The sequence below is a fragment of the Vigna unguiculata genome, chromosome 2 (assembly GCF_037176805.1).
Source record: "Vigna unguiculata cultivar grain cowpea cultivar isolate G323 ecotype 2 chromosome 2, ASM3717680v1, whole genome shotgun sequence".
NCBI classification, from domain to species: Eukaryota; Viridiplantae; Streptophyta; class Magnoliopsida; order Fabales; family Fabaceae; genus Vigna; species Vigna unguiculata.
Window position 1 is genome coordinate 32,704,867 of NC_140793.1, and position 22,784 is coordinate 32,727,650.

At 31.8% G+C, this 22,784-nt stretch overlaps 1 protein-coding gene and 1 pseudogene across 2 annotated transcripts; one reads left to right on the forward strand and one right to left on the reverse strand.

The window, feature by feature from the left end:
- The first annotated feature begins 1,326 nt into the window (after positions 1–1,326).
- On the forward strand, positions 1,327–2,934 carry LOC114166873 (uncharacterized; annotated as a pseudogene).
- A 5,364-nt stretch (positions 2,935–8,298) lies between these two features.
- Positions 8,299–17,213, reverse strand: LOC114173829 (zeaxanthin epoxidase, chloroplastic-like). Of its 2 annotated transcripts, XM_028058459.2 has the most exons (16): positions 16,564–17,209; positions 15,521–15,683; positions 15,306–15,380; positions 14,981–15,081; positions 14,769–14,884; positions 14,419–14,630; positions 13,897–13,988; positions 13,557–13,671; positions 13,351–13,454; positions 11,187–11,232; positions 10,981–11,045; positions 10,807–10,890; positions 10,550–10,604; positions 10,382–10,470; positions 10,210–10,294; positions 8,299–8,584 (listed from the first exon to the last, which is right to left on the reverse strand). In XM_028058459.2, exons 1-16 carry the CDS (start codon positions 17,067–17,069, stop codon positions 8,504–8,506), a joined length of 1,989 nt encoding a protein of 662 aa, XP_027914260.1. In that variant the 5' UTR covers positions 17,070–17,209; the 3' UTR covers positions 8,299–8,503. The 2 variants fall into 2 exon arrangements, with proteins under 2 accessions (XP_027914260.1, XP_027914261.1); XM_028058460.2 differs by lacking the exons at positions 8,299–8,584; positions 10,210–10,294; positions 10,382–10,470; ... (2 more) ...; positions 10,981–11,045; positions 11,187–11,232 and adding an exon at positions 12,125–12,318 and having other exon boundaries at positions 16,564–17,213.
- Between the last annotated feature and the right edge of the window lie 5,571 nt (positions 17,214–22,784).

A 22,784-nucleotide genomic window follows, 5' to 3' on the forward strand; every position in this document is an offset into this window, starting at 1 on the left:
TACTTCTTTTATATGCCAAATTATTAATTACATTTTCAATATTTCTAAAATAAAAAAATATAAAGAAGAGTTAACTATTTAGGAATAGTTGGATCACTTGGTTTATCAATATATAGATACTTTTATAAATAATTAATCCAAAGTTTAAATCTATAGATTTTTCCAAGACATACATAAAAAAGTTTTAATAACAATAAAACTCAATCAAATCCATATAAGATATTTGAGAGTATCTCTAACTTTAAAATATTGAATTTTATGAAATTTTTACTTTATAAAATATTTAACTTTCTAGTTTTTATTTAATGCTAAACTTAAACTTATTTACAACAAATTATAATTTAAAACCATAAAATAAAGAGAAGTGAATTTCTAACGGAGGCTTCGATTGCAAAATAGATAGAAAAAAAGATAAAGTGACAGTAACGTAGTGAGGAAACAGAGCATAAGGATTTAAAAGTAGTCAATCTCCGTAACATAACTAAAATATTTGTTTACTAAATTACAAGGAATTAAGTATAACTTATGTTTGACTTAAAGGAGGCTGAACTTCAATCTGAGAATGGTTATTGATAAATTATAGGTTTGTTTATTAACTTGGATGGAGGCAGAGGAAAAACATGGCAATATTTGAACAGGAAAATAGTAGTGGTAGCATATGGGAGTTAACAACGCCAAACATAGTAGTTTCATCATCATCATGTGTAAAACAGATATTGGTACTTGGGATGGGAGGCCACTTAAATGCAGAATTAACCATGCCCTCTGTTTAAGAGACACCTCCTCGTTAACCTAATTCTTAATCACTAATCATTAGTTGGATATTACTTTTTCTTCGAACATGGCGGAAAGAAAAAAAAGATTAGAAGCAAGAAATGAAAGTAAGAAAAAAAAAAAGGAAAGAGAAGAGATTAACGTTAGAGTACAACACACCAATGTGCCATGATGATTGTGTGCTTAGCTTTAAGATCCCCCGCCAAACATAAACATGATTGCTAGTGGGCCAAACATTAGTCATGCATGCTTACTACTAATAATAATTAAAATCACAACTTAACCATCCCATACAAAAAACCTAACAGTGAAAACAATGATACCAAATCTCTTTATCTTCATCACTGAAAAAACTAGCTCAAGAAGATTAAGGGATTACCATTGGCAATAATAATAATAATAAAAAGTACAGTCACTCACAGGTGTTTCCTGAATGAACCGTTGCTCAACAGCTATTATTCATATCACGCCTTGCAATTTGGAATTTCCTATTTACCATTTACGACAAAACATGGGTTATGAGAAAGAAAAAGGAAAGAGAGAAAAGAAATCTGAAAGTGGGGTCCACCGTTTTGGTGCTATAAATTGAAGAAGCATGGAAGTTGAAGTCCTCTGTGTGGAAAGGCACCAAAGAGAGAGAGAAAGAGAAACACACTAATTATCACTACACTTCGATATAACCGCAATGGTGGACGTCGACCGGAGGATCACCGGTCTAAATCCGGCTCACGTAGCCGGTTTACGCCGTTTGTCGGCTCGAGCAGCGGCGGCTTCATCTGTCCCGGTCCGTAACGGTGTCGTTTCATTCGCTTCCTTGGCAGATAAAGTCATAAACCACCTTCGGGACTCGAGCATACACGTGCAGCATGGTCTCTCCGATGCGGAGTTCGCACGTGCCGAGGCAGAGTTCGGGTTCGTCTTCCCTCCGGACCTCCGCGCCGTCCTGGCTGCGGGGCTTCCCGTAGGTCCGGGATTCCCGGACTGGCGCTCCGGCGGCGCGCGGCTGCATCTGCGCGCTTCGCTGGACCTCCCGATCGCGGCGATTTCATTCCAGATCGCAAGGAATGCCGTGTGGTCGAAGTCATGGGGTCCGAGGCCATGCGAGCCGGAGAAGGCGCTGCGAGTGGCGCGGAACGCGCTGAAGAGAGCGCCGCTGTTGATTCCTATCTTCAACCATTGCTACATTCCGTCCAATCCCTCCCTCGCTGGAAACCCCATCTTCTTCGTCGACGAGAACAGAATCTTCTGCTGCGGCTTGGATCTCTCCGATTTCTTCGACCGCGAGTCGCTCTTCCGGAGCTCCGAAGCGGATCCTATACTTCTGAAGAAGCAGCGATCCGTAAGCGAGAAATCAACCGGTGTTTCTGTTTCAGCGGGTTTCTCGCGGCGGAGCCTTGACGCCTCCGGCGGGAGGACACCGCGGTGGGTGGAGTTCTGGACTGACGCCGCCACGGATAAGCGGAGGAGAAACTCTTCGTCGTCTTCGTTGTCGTTATCGGCGTCTTCGTCACCAGAGAGGTTTTTCGAGATGCCGCGGAGTAAGGTTCCGGGTTGGGTGGAAGAATATATAGGACAAATCGGGTCTGTCTTGAAAGCGGGTGGGTGGAGCGAATCAGATATAAATGAAATGGTTGAGGTTTCGGCTTCTGGATTCTTCGAGGGAGAGATGGTGGTGTTGGATAATCAAGCTCTGTTGGATGCTCTGCTTCTGAAAGCGGATAGATTTTCGGATTCGCTCCGAAAAGCGGGGTGGAGCTCCGAAGAGGTTTCGGAAGCTTTGGGATTCGATTTCCGACCAGAGAAGGAGCGGAAACCGGCTAAGAAACTGTCACCTCAACTCGCGGAGAAGATTGAGAAACTGGCTCAGTCGGTTTCCCGGTCAAGACTAAATACCTGGGAGAGGGAAACCCGATGAATGAGTGAATTCACACTACACTTTTTATTTTTTATTTTTACGGGCTTGCTTTTCCCTCTTTTGGGTTAAAAACGACGAAGAGTTGGGAAAACGCGTTGTACTATGCACAAAATAGATCAAAGAGGTTTAACATTACACAAGTTGATGATCATCTTTTCCTTTTTTTTATATAAATATATGTATAAGTTGAAAATAAATGTTGAAGGCTAAGAAGTGTAATGAATATCTTGAATTTTGTTTCGAAATGAGCACCACGGAGGGTGCACGTGTGAATCTGCACTCACCACACTTGTACGTATTCTGTTGTATGGTTGTTTATTTGAATTGAAAGGTGTGCCTCCCTCCAATCAGATGAACTTGCTCTCATATGGCAACCATTCAAAATCAAACTCCCACTTTTTCATCCTTTTCACTATAATTTTCAACTTCAATGTCATTCACAGAGATACGCCAAAATTTTCCCTTCTTTTTTACTGAAGCTCGATTTCCTTGGAATCTGGAAAAGGATATGCATGCAATGTATGTATGGGTTTGCACGCTCAAAATACTGACACAAAAAAAAAAAAGTATACAACATAATACACAGAAACTTTGGCATGGTCATTTGTTATGTTATACCACACACCGTCATATTCAGAGAAGGAAATTAAGTAGTATCACTATTCAGTCAAATTATCTTAAAATCTTAGCTTTTATGGCAAACATTTTAATCTCAAAAATGGTTATGGATTTTGTTGGCTTCCCAATAATAATCAAATTCCGTAAGAATGAAAAAAGAAAACACACTATTATATTGAATGAAATTAATATCATACACATTAATGAGTTTCAGCTTGTGTTGAACTCCAAACACAAAAAACTTTAGGCAATGAATGGAAACCATCATTAGTTTTAAAATTATTTTCTTAAGATAAGATGAGGGTTATCTAAAACTTATTGATAAGATTTGTTATACTATTGTTTATTGGATTATTATTGAATTACTCATAAATATTTAGTACAGTACAAACTTTTATGTTGTTTGTAAACTTCGTAGGTGCTTCCACTGAAGTTTGAAATTGTTGGGTGATGAAAAAATGAAAGGAAACTGATATTTTGTATTTTTTTTAGTTAGATGTTTGTCTTAATTTGGTTGTTTTGTAAAGATTTTGGGGAGCATCTCATCTTTTATCTTAAGCAGACACAGAGGCAGGTCCTCATGTGGAGGAGCCAGGGAGAGATGTACCGGGAAACAAAACTATGCATTTCTATTTCATTGCACTTTCTAACCACTTTCCAATTCAAATTGCTTTTGGACTTTACTACATATTTTTCAAACTTAACATATCCACATTATTTCTAATATCTGTCACATAAATTATATTTTAATATCATAACAAATATTCATTTAATCCAACACATTATAAGCTACTCAATTCCTTTTATTCAATAAAGCAAATAAACTAAAATATAATAATTAAACAAGACAGATTATCATTTAGAATTATTTTTAGTATTCAATTAAATAAATAATAAATTAGGCTAAAAAAAGTTAAGAGCATATCTCTTATGTTTTGAATTATTAGATTTTCTACAATAAGGACATTCATGTACATATTATAATGATTAATATAGTTGGAAACTAAACTTAAACACCTATAAGGTATATGATCTCTTTCTTATGTAAATCTTTTTATGAGCCTAACATATATACCAGTCTTAAAAATTTAGCAGCTTTTTTACTTTATATATATACATATAGAATATATCTTTGAAATAAATGTACATAAAATACTTTAAAATTGATATATCTTTTATATATAATATATGTAATAAATGTTTCTTAATCCAAATACTAATTTATAAAAATTTAAAATTGAATAAAAAATATTAAACAACGTAAAAATTTTATTTATTTTTAAATAAATTTATTAAAATGTTGGATTTATATGATCATATTTTTTCATACTGAAAAAAAAAACTTACATTATTTTTGCATATCAAAACAATCCCAATTATCAGTTAGAAAAACATATTATAGTTACAGAAATAAAAGACACATAAGAACTAGCTTTTAGATTTAAAGTCCCCTGTAGCATTGGCATGAAATGTTTTGAAGTTACAGTGTTCACTTTAGACTTCTCAAAACCATGCACTCAAATAGCTCCAAAGGGGTATCATCACATTAGTAATGTGTCAAAATCAAATGAAGTTATGAAGTAAAAAACTTAGAAGCTAATAATTCAAAATAATATAAATAAATAAATTATAAACAAAAAAAATCTTTCTATGAAGTTATAAGGGAACTTTTTTTTTTTCTAAAATGGTGATGTTTCATTTTCATCTTTGTGTAGAAGTGACAGATTTTCTAGTTGCAGCTAGAAAATGGAGAGACTATAAACAGTACATGGTATGGTGTTGGTGAAGGATGATAAATAAATTTTGGGGTGACAATAACTTCTGATACTATGAGCTGACAGATCATAACTATGGGAAAGTTATGAATCCAAAACAGTAGCAAGAAAACATAGTATTTGTAATGAAAGAGCCATACTAAGTGGAGGGTTTTGAGCTGAAGGCCACACTAACCCAGAAAATGAAAAAAGACAAAAAAAATGTAACTACAGTCTTACTTACATCTGCAACTGAGATAACAGAAAACGAAAACATTTTATTTGTAATACTGCAATCAATAAATGCATCCACCAACGGTCATAGCAGTGCAGATTGGAGTTATTTATTTGTCTCTACGTGATCTCTGAACTTGACCGTTGATCTCTTGTCACTTCTCTCTCCCATCATTCATGTGACATGCCAAGACTCTTCATCATTTCCTCACTCCATGTGCCTCCTCTCTCATGATAATGCTAAATATTCGGAAGGAAAATATGTTGTGGAGTTGGATCTTCCTATGCTGCTGTTGCTGCATTTATTCGTTCAAACGTTTAAACAAAAGTATAACAAGAAATTAATATTGAGTATAGAATTAAGGTGGTCCCATGAGATGTGTATGGTGTTGGGATCCTTTGTAGGGTCCACATGCCATTTAGCTATGGGTATGATGAATACATATTTGAAAATGAAGAGCAGAAAAGAGTGATGTGACGGTGGGAGGTGGTGGTGGTGGTGAGGCTGAATCCAAGTTATCTTGTCTGGGAGAGAGGGTGACGGTAGTGGCCAGCACTTCACCCCTCTCACATTCCTGGTTTGAAGTTTGATCTTTGGCTTGCGTTTTGTTGATGGAAAGGGAGACAACACTACAGAACGTGAAGAATTGAGGGATGGTGACTAGAGCTTGTTGACATTAAGGCAACCTTGTCGAATCTTCCAACATTGTCCTTTGCTATACGGTTTGTGTTTTCACCATGCCATGTCTAAACTTCTTCGATTACTCTGCATTATTTATTGTAGGTCCAGCCCCATGCTTCAATCCATCTCCCACCTCTTACTTTCTTCATCTCATCACATCATTATTAAATCATCAACACATAAATGCCTACTTTTCACGTCTATCCATCCACGGGCCCATTCAATTCATTACCTCCTCTGCATTACCATAATTATTATTATTTCAAAATTTTATATTCACGATCGATGAAACGTTTAATACTATGTCAAAAACTATAGTTATTAATCTTGATGTAATATTTTTTACTTAAAACTGTAACTGTACAAATATCACGAGTGTGACTTGATTCACTTAACTTATATCACAGCCGTCCTCAACCCTTTTACATGTACTATTCCAAAAACATCCTTAATCCTCACCCCATTCACATCATAAATTATACATGTCTTCAAACATGATTGTGAACTCGATAAATGTACACACGGAAAAAATGAAAGACGAGTTGTTTTGAATGTTTTGAGCATTCAAGGATGTGTAAACACATGTTTTGAAAGTTCGGAGCATTTTAGGTTTTTCTCAACAAATATTTTTCGATATGCATGAATTTGAAATCAAATATTTGATCAAATGTTTAAAAAACTAGATTATCTACAATATGTCAGCCCTATAACACATTGTTAGTTTTTTCTAACCAATTTTATCCAAAATTACATCGCTAATCTCGTTGTAGTTTACAGATGAAAATGTTGAATCATTTGCATGAAATAGAACTCTTTCCACAAATAAATTATCATCTAAGGAGTAAAAAAAATTTGAAATAAATAATAATAAAAGTTTGAACTAAATAATATTAACAAATGTTACTGATCCGTCTATCCTAAAGTTAGGAAAACAAAGAAGTGTGTATGAATGTATGTTTAATATCGAATTTAACCAAAAAAATTGTTTTTGACAAAGTCAAAGTCGAAAGCATAATGGAGTTACTCTATGTAAAATAAGATAAAAAGAGAACGGTTCACTAATTTTGAATAATAATTATTACTTAATTAAAATTTTGTACTATAAGAGTATTTAAAAAAGAAAATAGCAACACTAAAAGCACATTAAGAGTTAATTGAACTATAACTTCTCAATGAACATTCTATTTCGTGTAAGAGTTTTAGTAAAGATATCTATTAATTGACAGTTAATTTTATACTTCAAGCACATCATAACTTTTTTTTTTTTTTAATAAGAGAATTCAAAAGCAAAGAATCTCATTTATTAGATTTTGTTAGCATACTCCTTCATTTTTTAACATCTCAAATTCTCTAACAAGATTAACACTCATTCCGTTATTCATTTCATCTCACGAAATGGGCTCTCTGTTTTCGATGCCCTTTACTCTTCTATTCACCTCATTAAATAATACATAACATATCACCTTATTAATGATAATTGATTCTAATTCCTGATTTTTTCAACCTAAATTAGGAATCCTAAATATATGCAATTATTACAAATATGCCATATTATATAACAGCAGATAGTTGTCCAGCAGATTTATTGCCTAACAATTTTCAGCATTGAATAAAAAAAAGTCCATATTTCAAATGCTGATTTAATTATCATGACTTTTTGTGAAAATATCTTGTGAGACAACATCAGACCAAAAAGTTCTTATCTTTGACTTTCTTGCTTTGCTTTCCTTTTGATTTTAATCCATGTCATTGTTGGATTGGCACAACAAAAACTTCACAGTCCTCTCAATTGTTTTCCAAATATCATTTGCCTAGATATGATAACTGTCACCATCAATAACAATGCTAGTGCTGTGTAGTGAGTTTCAGTGAATTGAAGCAAGATGCTCAGATTTTTATGTTGAGTTTTACTCGTCCAGTCATAGCTCCCCTTGAAAAATAGATCTTTTGATCCAAAAAACTTAACTCAATCATCACTGAAAGTAGATAAATTCAGTAATTTATATGTCTAAACGTTACTTGTTCACAGTATGTCACAGATATTTGAATATGAACCGAAACCATGATACAATGACATTCCCTATCCAATAAAGTATCCGAGAAACAGTGACATCTCATTCCTGGTAAAATGCTAGTGTCTGCCTTTTGTCTGTCAAATATTGATGTGGGAAGTGAGAATCATACACAACGCTTACTCATGTCAACATACGAGCAGAATTCATGCTACAATGAACTAACCCTGTAATCATATCTGTCATGAATTGAGCTAATCTGTCCAAGTAAAAAGTGTCGGATCCAAATCAAGTAAAGTTGGTAACATATTGCAGACAAGAAATCGAATTTCCTTTCATTCTCTTATTAAGCACCATCAAAAGTCGTATAAAATGTTCAAATCATAAATGATTGGCATTGTTGTATTATACCCTGCCCTAAAGAATGCAGATGTTGGCTCTACGACTGCGATTTTTGTGCTGTACAACTTTTCTGTAACTTTCAAAGACAAATGGTGACTGAACATATTCATGATCATTCTTTCTGATAAAGTTTTGTTCCTTCCTTTTCTGATTCTCTTGGAGCAGATCTTGTCACCTTAACACGAAAAGAAGCCTGCAAATAACTTCGATAGTTAGACACCATAAAAATACACCATTTGGAAGCAAATTCTCATATTGTCAGCAAGGACATTGAAGTAATGCAAAAAGATTTATGTCGGGATAGAAGACCGCGACCATTCATACGTTGGATAAAGAGAAGGAATATGTTACTTGACCAACTTTTTTATACTTCAAAAATTAGTTAAGTTAAAGTATTTAACTACTGAATTTTGTGTACTTATTAAAAAATTCAATGAAAAGGACTACTTCTGTTCTGAAAATAATCGTTAGTGATGAAAAGGTGTATTTGAGTAACACTTTTCAAATGATGCTGAACCTTGGTAACAGGAAACCATTTCTGTATAAAGCTAAGATTGCATCAGTAACATTGTTTTGCAGGTCTAATTGATTCTTTCAGTATGATATTTAGATTAAAGTATGCTTTTGCAGTTACATAAACCGACTCCTACTGAATCAGTCAGATTAATATATAAACTTAAATACATACCAATAAAAGAAATCAATCTTCTGAACCCGGATTTGAATCCAGCCCAAAAGACCTCTTCAGAGTGTCCCTCCAGACTAGGGCAAGTCCAGGCCCAAAAACATGAGCATGGCCTAGGAACTTTACCAAAAGACCTAGGTAGCTTCTAGGTCTTGTGATCCTTTACCGTTATGAATGTACAACTCTATGTAAGGACAATGACCCTCCTATGTTTAGGTACACACTATTCTTTCCTATTTCCTCTATATTTTTTCTAAAGAACAAATAATACAATCCTTGCCAGCATTCATTTCCTTGTACACAACGTAATAAATTGCTTTTAGAAGAAGGGAAAAGGGAATTGAAAACACCACCTCATCTGTCTAAACTAATTTTTACCCCTAGTCGCATATAGTTCTATTAGAACCTTACTGAAGTCATGTACAATTTTAAAAAATATATATATGTTGACAAGTACTCAAGTGAACCTAACTTGTAGCAGTACAGAATGAGTGGCCTAACCTAATGTTTATAGGTTGCAAAGAATGTTCAATTATTTAAATGTTATGATACTGTTTCCGGGACTATTTCACCTGAGGCATACCTAGCTATAGCCCACATACACTTTTCTTTTGTAAAATGATCTTTGATAAGATGCAAGTGTACCTGACGTGTAACAGTGCTCGATTTGTAGAGGCTTAAAAACGTTCAATTATTTACATGTTTTGCTGTTTCCAGGACTATTGCACCTGAATCAACAATGATTATGGCATACCTAACTATAACCCAAGGCATGCCTAACTTTATATGTCAAGCAATTTAAGGCATACCGCAATTATTTTCAAGAAAATAATCTTGAAAAGTACCCAAGTCAACGTGTAACAGTAGTAATGGATATGCAGAAGCCTTACAACAATGTTAAATTATTTAGATGTGATGCTGTTTCCAGACCTCTGAACATGACATGAATTAACCATGACTAAGCTTTCGCTAAGTATAAAATTTGGTTGTGTTTAATGCGGTCAAGGCCTCAAAGGTTTGGCTACTCTTACTTCTAAAAGCATGCACCTATTATAACTTATAAGCTTTACAAGACAAAAATATGCAATATTTGTTTAATGAAAGTGCTTTTCTATAGGGATAGTGTCTATTACCTTATCAGAACCAAACTCAATCACATCAGATGGACGAACACGAGAAGGATAATTTGAATGTATCCTGTATCGCCTTCCTTCATTGCTGAAAATATGAGAGGGCAATTGAATATATACATTTTAAATAATTTAAACTTAGAATAAAGTATTAGCCTCAAATTTCTTTACTTACTCAGTGATCCAGGTGCCATATAGACTCCTCAAATCAGTCAAGAAGAAGGCACCATCCTTATAGTTAATTATTGCATGCAATGGAGAAACCTTCAAAATAGAATGGTTGTTGCGTGATGTTTAAGCATTATGTTTCAAACCATGTTCAGTTAATGATGAATTATTTTACCTTGGGTAAAGGTATTATGATTGAACTGCCCGGATGATCTTTATGCTGTGAACTCCTGCAGTCACAAAAGCCTGTCAGAGCAAGAATTGGTTGAGAGCAAAAGGAAGCACAACACAACAAATTAGTCCCTACAATTGTAAGTAGTGGTTAATTTAATCTCAGAAATTACAAACATGTTACCTAAAATGATCAAACATCAATCCTCATTATTTTACGAACATGTAACATGTTGTAAGTAGGAGTAACTGAAGACCTACCCGATTATGCATGGTTTCATCTCATCTTGACTTAGAGATATAGGTTTTATACAGCCTGCTTCATCACATGGTAATAAAATCCACCTATGTATCATAGAATGATGGAGACATTAGATATGGAATACATTATCATAAGGATAATATTCATTCATATTGGCACATGCATGGACATACTCTCCGTTAATGGCACGCTCAAGTGCATCGTTGTCTTCAAACCATGTTTGTAACTGGTCGTTTGCCTTCATACATAATCAAACCCAATATCTAGATCAGTAAAAAAAAATCTAATAGACATGACCAATAAAAGACAAACAATCATTTGTTAGTAACAAAGTATAAAAGTAACAAAGTACAAAAGTAACTTGGTTTGAGCAACATACTTTGTCTGAGAGCCTGCAACATATCGGTCTACCTTCAAGCTTGGAGCTGCAAAGTAGCACCATTTTTCATGTAAAGGATGAAAGTAATAATGCACAGTTTTCCAAAGCTTTATTCATGTAAAATGTTTCCAATTCTTGCCAGCACCAATAAAAAGCAGCAACATATTTTTGCAGGGTTAAAAAACGTAGCTAAGAAACTATTGGCAGAGGAAGATACCATTATTTAATAATAATCTGCTTACTCATCAAACTTTGTTTAAAATCCACAACAAGTGCATCATTTTCCAGTCACCAAGAAGTCATCCATACACAGTCAATCAGAATTCAGAATTTAGACACTTAACATTAGGAGTTGACTTACGTAGGCTTTATGTGAAACCAAAACTAAGTAAATACAAATCAATTCTAGAATACCAATCAATTGGAGCTTGTTTTAAACCATAAAGAACCTTATTTAGCAACTAGACTTTATCTTCTTGTCTTGTAATAGCAAATCCTTCAGGTTGCTCAACATATATCTCTTCTTGTAAATAACCATTCAGGAAAGCAGATTTTTTGCTGCCAACCAAAGCCAGAACCAACATGAGTGCATCAAGCCTTGCTATAGGAACAAAATTTTCAGAGAAGTCAACTCCAAATACTTGAGCATATCCCTTCACCACAAGCCTGACCTGTGCTTATTAATAAACCCATCAGCATTTAGCTTTGTCCAAAACATCCATTTAACATCAATAACATTATTGTGTTCATGTCCAGACTTAATTGCAAAGTTTGGTTTTTTCAATCATCTTAAGCTCCTTTTGCATTGCAGTTGTCCACTAAAATTGTAAGGCTCAAACTATATATATCTTTCATAAATGTATGAAAGCAGCCTAGTTCCTCTAACGGGTGGATCATCAACCTTTTCATCATGAACTAATGAGAATTTAGGATCTTACCTGTTATTATTGAAAGACTCTATGAGCTTTTGAGGTACACTCTACCTTGAGCAAACTCCTTTGCTTGTTGCATTTCAAACTCCTTGATCAGATTCAGCAATTGCATCGCTCTGAACTTCTCATTACCTTCATAATCCTTAAGAACATCCCAGATGGCCTTTGCGAACTTTAATATCGAGTAAGAGTTGGATTGTCTAATAAGCGAGGAATCTTATAGTCATCCTTAACCGTCTCCCAAAGATTATTTGAATTTAGCTAAGTCTCTAATAATCAGTTTCATTATCAGATTGCATTTTCACCTTTACCTAAATAACATGTTTAAGTTTTGATATTTAACTTTAAAACTCACCAGATCCCTCAAGAATAATTAAGCTGTGATACCAACTGTAGGATTAAAACGTAACTAAGAAACAATGAGAAACTGAAGAAGATACCAATTTATTGAATAATAATCTGCTTAGATATAAAAACTTACAACCTATGAAGCCCAGACATGTAATATCAATGGTGTGTCCCATGTCCAACACATATCAGACATCGACACACATACATACTTGTACGACACACGTGTCAGTCAAGTATCCGATTTGAAAGATGTTTTTGTCTTTAACATTATTTTGTCATGACTTCAACACAATGTTAATAACCACAAATTCAATAGTTTTCTAAAAAACCCATAAACTTGTAAACTTATCAAGTAAGTTTCTATTATGATTATAAAAATAAGGAAAAAATCTCATGATCACTATTTTTCAATTTTTTGGATATTAGATAGATAGACTAGATTCATTTTTGTGTTAGTTAACAATGTGTTAGTTAAAAGTTTGAAACTAATAGGTATATATATGTCATGTTTTGTGTCTTATGTTTTTTCAATTTAGCCGTATCTCCGGGGTTTCATAGCTTACAACAGAGAAGTAACACAATTCCTAAACTTTAGCTACTACCCCACTACCTGTAACAGCTAGTAAAAAATAAAACCAAGTCTTCTAACATACTTTATCAAAACTCATCGGCAGATATTTAGGGATTTTAAATTAAACAGCTACTGGTGCAAACACTCAACAATTTCTCACAAATGCCAGTTTCTTGAGCATCCCTTCCTTTTCTGAAATAACCCCTTGGCTAAAATTTCAAGCATGCATGTTGCATATCCTCAGATATAAAAACTTCAGCAAATCATGATGAAATCTATAAAGCAAATAAATGAGGGTTTTCATCATTACCTATTGCCACCTAAGACCCAGTTCAACATCAAAGGCATCACCTTGCCGATCAAAAACCTTCCTCCAACTCTTCCAGGATGCGGTATCCGAAACTTGGTCAAAAACTGCAAATGAGAGTAACCATGAATTTGTGGACAGGATGATGTTTTGATAAGTCACCTTCACTATATTCTTCAGTATCTCAATTTTAAAACTGATGTTCGTACCTCTAATGGTCCAAGACCAACACCAAGATATGCCCTGTAGGTGGAAGCCATCAAAGCTGCCATTCTAGCCATTCCATGAACAATGGCAACTCTTAATCTTCTTTCTCTTTCATAGCTTTAAAGAAACAATGGAATTCAGGGTAAGATACATACTATGAGTCAGAAAAAAAGATTTATAATAAAAAATCAACCCAATTTGCTAATGATGTAAGATTTACTACTGGAGTATTAGCTGACATACGCAAGCATTTCTTAGTGCTTTGCCTCCCTCTCATTTGTTCCAAAATTAAAGTAAATGAGGTAGCTTTAGATTCAAATTCAGCATTCATTAGCATGTTACCTTTTTAAGGAAGAATCAATATCAAGTGGAGAGCCTGATTTGGTACTTTTTTCCCATGCATTGTCTAATTCCAATGCAAGTTGATAACTGTCCTGTAAATGATAAAAGAAACTAGTAAGAAAGACTTCACCTTAGCATGAGTGTTTCATAGATAGTTTGACTTTGTTGATGTCCATTGCATCAACAAGTAAGAAATATCTTCATTTTATGCTTCTTCTGGGGTTAGTTAGTTCTACATGTTAGTAAGTTGTTTAAACAGCTATAAGGAAAATAAGCATAAAGACAAAGTCAAGAAAGCTTGGATATACGTGTGAAACCGCTAAAGTTATGAAGACTTGGACAATGATATTTATTAGGTCTAAATACGTATGAAATTGCTGAAGCTGACTGAAAAGTAAAGAAAAAAAATTCATACTTCACTATTTGGTTGAGTGAAATAGTATAGTAATAGAAAGGATCCCATAGAATACTCACTCCCCCAAATTCTATAACAAACAACTATTTAAGATATATCAGTTATACCTCAATAGCCATGCATCCTCCTTGGCCCATATTTGGCTGCATAGCATGGATAGAATCACCAAGCAAGGTGACACGGCCCTTTCCCCATGTAAATGTTGGGGTCCTGTCATATATGTCTCTTCTAAGAATCGCCTCTTCTTCTGTGGCAACTAGTACATCAATTACGTTATCACACCAACCCTCAAACATCTTAAATAACCTTTCCTTTTTTCCTGCCAGACAGAATTCAAAAGTAAGATGAGTTCTTTGTTTTCTTTGCACCATCATCAAATTTCTATGAGCCACAGTTACTGTATTCAGTAACTGTGCTCTGACAGATGTCAAATCTCAAACACAATAAGATCACTTACCATTGGGGATATCAGATCCACCAGCTGGTTCTTGATGAAATGCATACCATTGCGTCTTTCCAGCACCAACATCCGAAGATACAAAGTATTGCTTATGTCCTAGGAATACTCGGTACCTTCAACACGGAAATTCAAGTAAGCTTCTCAACATGATAAAGGGAATACTAAAAAAGAGGCCAATAAATATGGAACATGAATCACGGCCAACTTACCCAACAGAATCAATGTCAGCAGGCACAAAATCTGCAACACCAGTGTAACAAGTATAGCCAGAGTAAGTAGCTTCTGTTTCACCAAATAACTTAGTCCTCACCTATTCACAGAATAATACCATTTAAGATTGTATTAAGAAAGAGTACATATGAGTTATGACCATAAAGACTCTCTACAGAACAGAATGACAAAAAGTTCAGCACTTCTACTAAAGCAACTTTGTAAATTCCATTGATGCATTCGGATAAATAAACATTCATTTCTTTAACGGAAAAATAATTTGCTAAACAAAAAGGCTTGGAATCAAAGTGAATTTAACGAGACCTTGGACCATATCCCATCTGCTCCAACCAAGAGATCTCCATCATATTTCTGACCATTCTCCAGCTCCACAGTTACCTGCAAATGTGAAATGCAGGATGAAACAAGTGATAAACCAAACATTGTTCAAGTTTTCCATTGCATGTTCTTGATCAAAAACACCTATTATAGCAATATGAGGAGAATCTTCAACTTAAAAGCTTTCTTTAAATAATTACCTTGTCTCCATGATCAACAAAATCAACAACATTACTTTCATTCATAATGGAATCTTCCCCAACTGCACGAGCAAGGATTTCTTGTAAAGCCATTCGACTAATAACTCTAGTGACTGGAAGCCCACGCTCTGCTGCAGGAGTGAATGTATCAAACTTGATGTACCTAATGCCAAACTAAATATCAATTCATGGCAGGCACAATGCGTGCTAAAATTTCATAAAGTAAGCATTTAAAACTATATTCAATTTATATAAAATATTATGTAAGCACGATTCTTATTAGAAAGAAGTACTGTTTTACAGTAACTGAACAATTCCTGAAACCAGATTTATCCTATTGTTACATGCTAAATGAATATTAACATATTACAAACGAGGGATATACTCATCAGTTCAGATTTTTGTATCATTTACAAATTCTACCAGCAATTACTTGTTCTTAGAAACTGCCCAGAACTTCACATATATTGTCACAACTACACCAAACCCTCAATAATCCCAAACAGCATTGAACAAATATTTTATGCGTGGTTTGTGGCAAATGAGACAGAAAATACATGTTAACCAGACTCGTGCAATGTATTGTAGAGCTAAAGTATCATCATGTATAAAGCTCTAAATAGTTTAATCAATCCCAACAGAAAACATGATGTTAGTAAAAAAATTTACTAGAAACACTGACATAATTATCACAATTTGTGGCAGTGTCATTTCTGAATAAGCCAGCCAGTCAAGCATCAGAGTTTACATCGAACTGGCACTTCTGAATTAGAGGACCATTCAATTGATACATTTCATTTCGAAATATCTGTTTCACCACGTCTTTCTCCCAGAGAAGACGCCACTATCAGGCTTGGATGAACACACAAAACAGTAGTAAATTGAAACTAAATAATTTGGGATTTTATAGTCAAATAGTTCCCAAATCCACAAATCATAAACTAAAACCAGTCAGGTGTATCTCATGCAAAAACATTAAGAGCAAGAACAAAATCAAGGTACTCAAATCAAATATCTGTAACCAGCTTCAAATTCACACTTACCAAGAGCCAGAAACCCCATCCACTAGCCCATTGATCCTATCACCTGTGATACAACCAACTCTCAAAACTTCTTCCGCAGCCTCAAAATCTATAGCTTCCAAAGCAGCCAAAGCATTGCTCTGTATCTGAATCGGACCCCTATACTGCCCCTCCCCTCTTATAGCACTCATATCCTTCTCAAACACCACCACTTCGAACCCTTTTCTCTTGGCAGCCAAAGCAAATACCAACCCCCCAATCCCTCCACCAGCCACAAGCACCCTAAGCTTCTTCTTCTTCTGAGGGACACCATCCCCTCCATTTCCAGCCACACTTTTCCAAACATCAGGGGGTGCCTCCGCCACTGTTGCTTTGATTGGAATCAGCTTCTTCCATTGTTTTACTGTTCTGCTTCCATAACTGGCACAAGGTAGTGAAAACTCTTGGCACACAGGAATTGAGAAAAGAGTTCTTGAGAAAACTGGCATTGAGGGATGCAGAGAGCTGCAAGTCAAGGTAAGAGGCATTGTGGAAGCAGCAGAAAGTCAACACGAGAAGGACATGCAATGAGTGGAAGATTAGATCGTGGCTTGGAGATGAGAAAGTGAAGGCAAATGCATGAATATAAAAGAAGGGAAAGGTGGTGGTGGTATTCTTAGGTGCGGCAAAAACAAAACACAAAAACATAAAATGTTGGACACATGTAGATCAACATTCACCAATGATGGAGAAGTCAAAGCCAGGTGGCACTCTCTGAATGAACATGTGGCAGACATCTTAGATTTTGGAACAGGTGGCTCTATCCCCTAAGGTCACCCACATATCAATCATATGATACATCAAAACCCACCGCCAGATTATAATATTCATCTTTTTTGTGATCTCTTTAGTACAGATCAGTATTATACTCGAGTAATGACTTGATCCAGATACATCACTTCACTCATGTATACCACTTATTATTACTTTTATTTGTGATATACAATGTTCATTTTAGAATATAAATTTAAGTTTCATATAGAATAAAAATAAAAATTTTATATAAGAAAAATATTTATCATGATTTATATTCTTTATAAATCATATTTTATTAAAGACCGATTATTAATAAGTAAATAATTTATTTTAATGACAAACTTATACGAATACTGTATCAAAAATATTCGTGACGGATGATTGACAAACAAATCTCATTATGTAAACAGCGTTACACATAAGAGTTGCTCTCATTGTCTTTAAGGTTTTATTTTAAAAATAGTATTAATTTCTTATATTTTAATTATCGTGTTTTATTAGAGTTTTATCTTTATATTATTCTTCCTCAATAATGACTCATCACATTCTCACATAAACAGATTTAATTTAATTTGTAAGAGTTGAATGTATTTTTATTTAATTCATTAACTCGTTATTTATTATATTATTAAGAGATAATTAATTAAGAGATTAAAAGAGTAATATTTTTTACAATGGAAATTGTCATCTGTTATATATTTTCTTTTTGTAAAAGTATTTTTACTGCCTTTAACTTTTAGTTTCATTAACATAATTTGTATTTTATTTTTTGTTGATAATAATGCAATAGGAAAAAGAATAAGGTTTCAAAACAAGATAAAATTGAACTCTCAAAGAGTTTAAAATATTAATTATTTCACCTATTTTATTGAACTCGGATAAATAATTCATAATCCATGACATGTTTTCATTAATAACAATTATAGCGAAATTAATAAATAGTTAATGATTTAACTTGCTGAGCTGTAATTTAACATGTTTCAGAGAGAATAATAGTTATACTTTATCTTCACAATAAATGCATAGGTTTTTTGTTCCAAATTTATAAAGAAAAAACTCAAGAACAATTCTATTCCTCTTTTTTTTTTCAGAATAAATCAATTGAAATAGTTATTAATGAACTAATAATTCTCTGTGGCAGTGAATAATCCTTAGAAATTATATTTGATTGGGTAACATAATTCACTATCATATAGATTAGATACAGTTGACTTACACGGAAGACAAAAATAATTTTGTTTTTTGAAAATTACATAAAAAAATTATGCAAAGAAGTACATTTACAATTAATGTTAGTTTAGGAATAAATTAATTCTTTTAAAAAAAATTATATCCTAAATGACTTTTCATATTTTTCTGTATGTTTACTTATGAAGCCAATATATTATGAGGACAATTAATAGATACGAACATGTCCCAGTCTCAACTCAAATATTGCTATGAATAAGATGAAAAATAATTGCTCCACTCAATCATACTAGTTTCTTCCTAAAAAGAAAAATAGACATAAGAAAATAAAATCCCAATTAATAAATAAAAATTAAAAAAATTATCATATAATATAAAATTAATTAAGTTTACTTATGTTTTAAATAAATAGTATGTATGATTTTTTTTTTTTCATATTCAAAGCGATAATTTGCACCTACCGACCAATATTAATATACCTTATGCCGCTCGTCTTCTTTTTAAACTCAAATTATGTTCGCTTTCATTAAAACATTTTTTAGTATTTGTTGCATAATAAGATGTATATTAATTTTATTGATGATTGGTTTTTATTAAAACATATTAATTTTATTAATTAAAATATTAATTATCTATTTTTAATAAATGTTATCTTCACAATCATATATTTTTATCTAGAAAATTAAATTAATAATCTTAATTAATTTTAGCTTAATTTTATATGTACTAAAGATACGTTGATACAATTTTTTTTTCCTTTTGTTACATATGTCAGTTTATATTTTTTTTATTTGAATTCGTACTTTTTTTAGTTATCTTTTTTATTTTATCTATATGTTTAATATTTATGAATTAGTTTATAAATGTCTATTTTTTATTTTGAAATATTTATTTTAATTTAAAAAATAATTTTATATATATACAATACATTAATATTGGATAAATTGTTATCACCAAAATAAAATTATTTGTTAATTAAATTCCTTTGTACTTATTAATACACTTGTAATTTTTAATAATCATATTTATTATTTGTTATTAATACTTTCTGAAGTTATTATTTATATTTTAATGAATAATTTATTGTTCTTTATTTACATTTATTAATATATTTAATATCTCTTTATTATGGTCTTATGTGCTAATTAGTAGTTGATTCGTTTATTTATTTTTATGCATTTACTTATAATGTTATATATTTAACCGGCCAATTAATGCCTTGTCACACGTTTAAAATTCATTTATAGCAATTAATTAGTTCATTTTTTCCGTTTATATTTATGTTAAGATTGTTGTGAATTGATATTTTTATGATGGTGATTTTTTACTGGTGTGATCTATATTAATAGGGTTATGGGTAACATGAATAAATGTGATATTTCAGTATAATTATCGTAAAAAGTCTTGTATTTGTCAAGGTTGGTGCTAGTAATATTCTGTTTATAGTTTATGATAAAATTTATGTTAGAAATGTCTATCATATATTAATGTGATTACTTTCAAGGCAAGGCTGTCTGTTTTATTTTAATTTAATTCGATATTTTATTTATTTCTTTATTAATATGGAATATAAATAACATTTTCTCCATATGTTAATCAAATAGTTTTAAATTGTTTACATGCATCTTTCTCTGTTTCTCCATATGAAAATTTTTATTATGTGTTTTTTGTTATTTATGTTGATCAAATACTTTGAAAAACATACTCATTGATGTTACAAGGAATGTGATTTACTATGAAGAGCATTTCCTTTACTATAATTTTGGTAACAAAAGAGTCCTTTTATATTCTATGTTTTATCTAACCTCTATTTATCATTTGTTTGATTTTTATTATTTTACTCTACCCTCTACTAAAAATATATCTAATAGTTATATTCTACTTTATCCACTTTTTCTCAAACACAAATCTCTTTCCCTAAAAAGTTCTAATGATTATATCATCAAATCTATATATCTTTTCACTACTTATTCTCCAAATATTTCATACCATTTATCTTAGTTTAGTTGTATCTTAATATGAGCTTTCTCTCTACAGTTTTATTGTCTATGTCTTCTTATTGTTATTGAAGTAACTCCTAAGCAACATAATACTAATAAGATATCATATAAATAAGCTTTGTCAATAAACTCGTTGATATCTACATTAAGACTTTACCTTAGGATTTTCTACTTTTATATTGAAAGTTAAAAATGCAAAAATAATTTTTATTTTACCCTCTACTTATTGATATAATAATATTGTAAATTTGATTTTTTTTCCTCTATTACTTTTTTTCTCTTGTTTCTGATATCGTTGTTATTTAATAATTAATGATGAAACTATTTTATTTTTTTCAAAACACCATTCTCTTTCTCAATCTTACCTACAACTCCTGCTACTATGTTATGCAGTAACACATGAATAAAACTAATAATTGAAAAGTAAAAATAAGTTATAAAGATCATTAAAACTAATCCTAACATAAATAGACTTTGACCAAACTGACTCCAGAATTGAAAACAAAATATTAGACTAATCATACAACAAAATAAAAAATATAACAATAACCAAACTAAAATTAGAAGTTGGCTTAATAATTACCAATAATAACTAATTCAAGTCATAATATATCAATTAGTTTAAGTACTCGATTATACAAAACCCACGTATCATCTAGGACCCTTCACTTAAGGTGGTAGAGTATTTATGTGATGGATTCTTTTAGACTCTCTTCGTTTAAGTTAATTACTCAAATCAGCTGATTTGCAACGATGCATTTAAGATGTTATAGGCATTCTTTTGAAGAGAAATGCCTTGATTTGATAAGATGGATTTACAAAATTACATAAAATTTTTATCCCTCTTTATATAGCATATTTGAGTGAATGTAATTTGATTTTACAAATTTATCCTCATTGAAATACATCACTGCATTTTATAAGTTATTATACATTATTATTATTATTATTTTTATTAATTATTATTATTATTTATTTATTAATATTATTTTATTATATATAATTATTATTTTTATTATTATTATTATATATATATATAATATAATAATATATATTTATATATATAATAATAATATTTATTACTAATAATATATGTATACAATAATTAATAATTATACAAATATATATATATATAACATAATAATTAATAATATATATAATTATTATTAATAATATATGTATATAATAATTAATAATTAAAATTAAAATATTATTAAAATTTAATATTTTTTATTTTTATTTTTATTTTTATTAAAATGGTAGTTTGGTAATTTTTAAATTTTATTTACTATATTTAATTTATCACATCACTTAAATTACTTACTAACTTTCATAAAATTCATTTTCAAAAAATTCATTTATTTTACCTTCTAAATCCATTAAAAAAAACACACATATTTACCTATACAAATACACACAAATTCATCTTCACACTTTCTCCTAAATCCATCTTCTAACACTGCCTTACCAAAGTTTATCAAGAATACACAACATCCATAGAACATAAATTCGATATATTTAAAAAATTAACACTACATTTGTATTAAAATCTTAACAAGTTTATAAATATTTTTTAATATATTATTTGTTTCGACCGTAAGTCCGACAACATCATTAAATCAAGGGTTAAATATGTTTTTGGTCCTTCAAGTTTCAGTGAATTTTAAAATTAGTCCCTCATCAAAACTTTATACCAATTTAGTCCTTCAACTTTCAAAATGCGTGATTTTAGTCCTTTTAACCAAATTTTGTTAAGTTTATCTGACGTTTCAAGCACATTTCATGATAGTGTTTAAACTAACATTGAAGCAAAAATGTGTCAAACAGTGTAAATAATTTAAATACTATCATGAAATGCGCTTGAAACGTTAGATAAACTTAACAAAATTTGGTTAAAATGACTAAATTCATGCATTTTGAAAGATGAATGACTAAATTGGTCAAAATTTTTGATGAGGGACTAATTCCAAATTTCGCTGAAACTTGAGGAACCAAAAACACAATTAACCCATAAATCAACTACTCTATTCTCGATGTATTGTCCATTTTAGAACGTGAAATTCTAATTTTGTCCTTAAAAGACAAATTAAATGATGAAGATAGTATATAAATTGTGTTTGATCTCAACTTTTAAACGATGTGAGCAGTGGCGGAACTTGGACTAAAATTGTAGGGGGGCCAAATTAGATTTGTTATATATAATTTTTCTTTAGAAGAAAAACTATTCATTTTTTTTTTCTCTTCATTTCCTCTTCTTAA

Bases quoted from the DNA above. Each gene is read 5' to 3' on its own strand.
- LOC114173829 (XM_028058459.2), bottom strand. From the start codon at position 17,069: ATGCCTCTTACCTTGACTTGCAGCTCTCTGCATCCCTCAATGCCAGTT. The intron at 15,684-16,563 runs GTAAGTGTGAAT...GTTTGGCATTAG, and splicing joins GATGGGGTTTCTGGCTCTTG to GTACATCAAGTTTGATACAT. The intron at 10,295-10,381 runs GTAAGTAAAGAA...TCATATTTTCAG, and splicing joins TATGGCACCTGGATCACTGA to CAATGAAGGAAGGCGATACA.